This window comes from Hipposideros armiger, unplaced genomic scaffold, assembly GCF_001890085.2.
Source record: "Hipposideros armiger isolate ML-2016 unplaced genomic scaffold, ASM189008v1 scaffold_8, whole genome shotgun sequence".
Classification (NCBI taxonomy): domain Eukaryota; kingdom Metazoa; phylum Chordata; class Mammalia; order Chiroptera; family Hipposideridae; genus Hipposideros; species Hipposideros armiger.
In genome coordinates, this window is record NW_017731358.1 from 4,120,723 (window position 1) to 4,124,313 (window position 3,591).

Sequence of the window (3,591 nt, forward strand, 5' to 3'; positions counted from 1 at the left end):
AAAAAAAAAAATTTAAGTTGCTATCCAGTATACACAAAAATATGTAAGTTGAGTAAATTCAGCTCTCTTTAATTTGATTGTAGTTGTGTTAATATAGCACAAACGGATGTATTTTAATGAAGATTAAATGCTATAATTTGAGGTTTTGGGGACTGGTGCTGATTCCAAAAAGTTAATTTGATAAAATATACCAACAGATTGTTTGTCAGGCTTCTGAACCAATGATTGAATGTCAAGATGTTAGGTAATTTCTAGATGTTCATCTCAATGCCAGCTATTTCAAATCTGTTTATGTAGGGAGTTTTTTCCTGTGATTGAATTCCTATCTTTACTTGGTAAGACCCACTAATCTGTTATAGGGGGTTAGTTTTTCTTGCCTTATTGTTGAGCTGTTTGGTGTGACAAGCTCAGCAGAAACTCAGTGTGAAATCTAAGATTTTCTCCCACTTTCATTGATGCCCCCTGTAACGTTTGCATACACTAGAAAATGCCTTCAATTTGTGTTTTACCAGAATTTTGATACTGCTCAGAAATTTTATACTGCCAACGAAGAAGATTCAACTTCTCAGATACATAATGGAGTACATTGTTATGATCTAGGAATTGCTGTATCAAAAGTTTTGAGTATGTTACATATAAGCATTAAATTCTTCCCAAATAATTCTTAACCTCAGTGTTGAGCCTAAATTTACTCTGCTTGGCTCTCTACACATGGCATTTCAGGGTACAAGATGTAGCATTTCAATGTATAAGATATATGTAGTGAACATATGTGTTAGTATCTTCATTATTAACATCCTTCTTTTCTATTGCTTGGCTGTAATTTTTGTAAAGATAAGTTATATTGTTTTTTGGTGTGTGTTTTTGTGGTATATGTTCAGAAGCCAAGCAACCCTCATTTTGCTAGCTTTGCAGAATCTTATGTGTGCTCATTATTACTAATTATGTAAAAGAAAAAAATTCCTAGTACTGTTCAGCATTTGACTTTTTTACATGTTTAAAATGTTGCTGGATTTTTGTGCTGTTTGCCAAACTTACACAATAAATAAATGAAGTGTATTGTGCTGATTTTCATATGATCTGTTATTTTAACAAAGTGATTTATACGTATTAGTACCTGTGAGAAAATAATACATACCATATTATGTTTTGAAACGTTTAATTGTGTTAATTTGCCTTATGCCAAAATGTTGGATTTTNTCCCAAGCCAGTTCTTAACCATCGCGCCACTCGGCCGGCCCCTTTGGTAGCTTTTTGACATTACTATATGTAGTTGCTATCAGGAACACTTGTGCATCAATTATATTAAACATTTATTCCTTCTACTGATTTTGTAGTCCTTTATAATGTCTTTGAACAAAAAATATCACAGTCTCATAGTGCTTTTTAAGCTGTAAAAAGGACCTTTTTTGTTTTATTTTTTATTTCCAAGCCATTCCTAATGGAAACATTTTGGTAAAATTCAATAAAATGGTCATAGTAAATAACAATTGCTATAAATGGTTTTAAATACTTAATTTCTGTACTTACTTTTGTCACTGATGAGTAGTAAGTGGTCTGTGGACCATACTTTGGACAGCTCATCTTTAGAACATTAGTATTTTATGTCCTGATAAAAGTTACTTCTGCAGTGTTTTTTTTTAAACAGGTATGCATCTTCTATTGATGATATTTTGGAAGATGAAGAACATTATGCAGATCAGTTAAAGGAGTATCTTTTTTATGCAGAAGCACTACGGTTAGTATAATAAGTGTTCCAGATGCAGCACTTGTAGATATGTGTATATGTTTATAAATGCCTACCTAAATTCCAGAAAGATATACACCATCTATTAACATGGATTGTGTCTGGATAGTGGGGTTGGGGAAAAGAGCAATCTTGAAACTTTTTTTCTTTGTGCATTCCTGTATCAGAATCTTTTTTTTTTTTTTTACACTGAGCATGGATTACTTTCATGATAATAAAAACTAATAGACATTTCTAAATAAAGAAGAAAACTTTTGAGATAGCTTTTAAAATTAATACTCAGCTTCTATATGAGAATATATATTGCATTAGTTCCTATGTTATACAAAATACTTTTTTTATGATGCGATAATGGTATGTTTATTGAAAAAATGTGCAAGTATCTAAAGAACAACCTTTTTTGTTGTACATATATGTCAAGTTTTTATGCTTAGGTTCTGCTAGATTTAATTTTCAATGTTGGGCTCCTACATGTAAACTTGAAAATTCTGGGTACACAAGTTCTGACCCTAGCAAGACATTGTGATGCCTTCCCTTTACCTGTGGAAAAAAAAATTTAACTTGTTAAAAGAAAAGCCACAAAAATTAAGTGGCAGCACTGTTTTTTCATCCCTAGGGCTGTGTGCAGGAAACATGAACTAATGCAGTATGACTTGGAGATGGCTGCTCAGGATTTAGCATCCAAGAAGCAGCAGTGTGAGGAACTGGCAACTGGAGTAAGTGTTTTTCCATTTAGGTCTCTGGTATTGTATCAGGCCTTATGTGGAATGAGCTGCAGTTGTAATACTCAGGATGCCTGTAGCTTTTACAGGGGAATAATTTATGGGCAACTTTATAATTTTTTGGGTGGTGATCTTGGGATAAAAAGATGTAAGCTATTACAACATTGCATTATATATAGTATTGTAAAAAATTTTGTTAACATTGCTTTGTGTAATGAGTGTCATCTCATTTCTGATTAAGTCCAAGTGAAAAACATTATTCTTTGGGATTGAAATAATGACCTTTGTCAGGTTTAATTTTACAAGGTATATTATAGAAATTTTAGTTTACTTTGAAAAGCTGTACCCAGTCAGAATTAGTGTCTCTCTCCTAACAAGGAGGTTTTTGTGTACTTTATTCTTGAATGCTTACAGTGAGTACTTGTGAAGAAAATTTCTATCCTATTATACTAGAATTAGATCATTTTTATAATCAGCTTTCTACTGTCCCGCTGTTTCATTGGAATAATTTAGCTTTCTCAGAGAGATCACACAATCTGGAAGTAATGAAGCAGTGACAGTGTTACCATTTATAAGTCACTTCATAGTTAACCAGTACTTTAGTTATAAAAGTGCTTATATAGGTTACCCACTTGGTACATGTATGAAGAGTCGTAAATACCTTTGACCATGAAACTGGTATACATACACTAGGCTTAATTTATTTTTAAAACTCAGGGGGAATTCCCAGGCCATTTTCAGGGAGCTTGGTTCTGTTCCTATATGTGAAGAGAAAAGTGAAAAGTGTATCCAGAAACTCCAGAGAGTGAGGAAATGTTAGAGGATTGAAGCTTGAGGCCTGGCTTTAGGCATCCTATTTTATTAAAGACACCCAAGTTTCACTGTGAGTTATGCAGATTTTAAAGATGTTTCTTTAGTTTGGTTTATTTCCATTTTTGCCTGTTGAGTTTTATATATTTTTTATGTTACAGAGTAATTTTTAAAAATATGACCACTTTCCTAAGCTAAAAGTTTTTCATTCAATTAAGAAGTTCAGTTAGATGACCCAGCAATTCCGCTCCTGGTATTTATCCAAAGAAATCCAAAACACTTAATTCGAAAAAATATATGCACCCCTATGTT

General features: G+C 32.6%; 1 protein-coding gene across 1 annotated transcript in view; it reads left to right on the forward strand.

Annotated features, from left to right (window-relative positions):
- The window catches only part of SNX4 (sorting nexin 4), a 64,353-nt gene that overhangs the window by 58,690 nt on the left and 2,072 nt on the right, over positions 1–3,591 (forward strand). The window contains exons 9-10 of the mRNA XM_019650889.1: positions 1,649–1,738; positions 2,364–2,463. Of these exons, the coding sequence (XP_019506434.1) occupies positions 1,649–1,738; positions 2,364–2,463 (190 nt within the window). The remainder of the gene's footprint in view (positions 1–1,648; positions 1,739–2,363; positions 2,464–3,591) is intronic.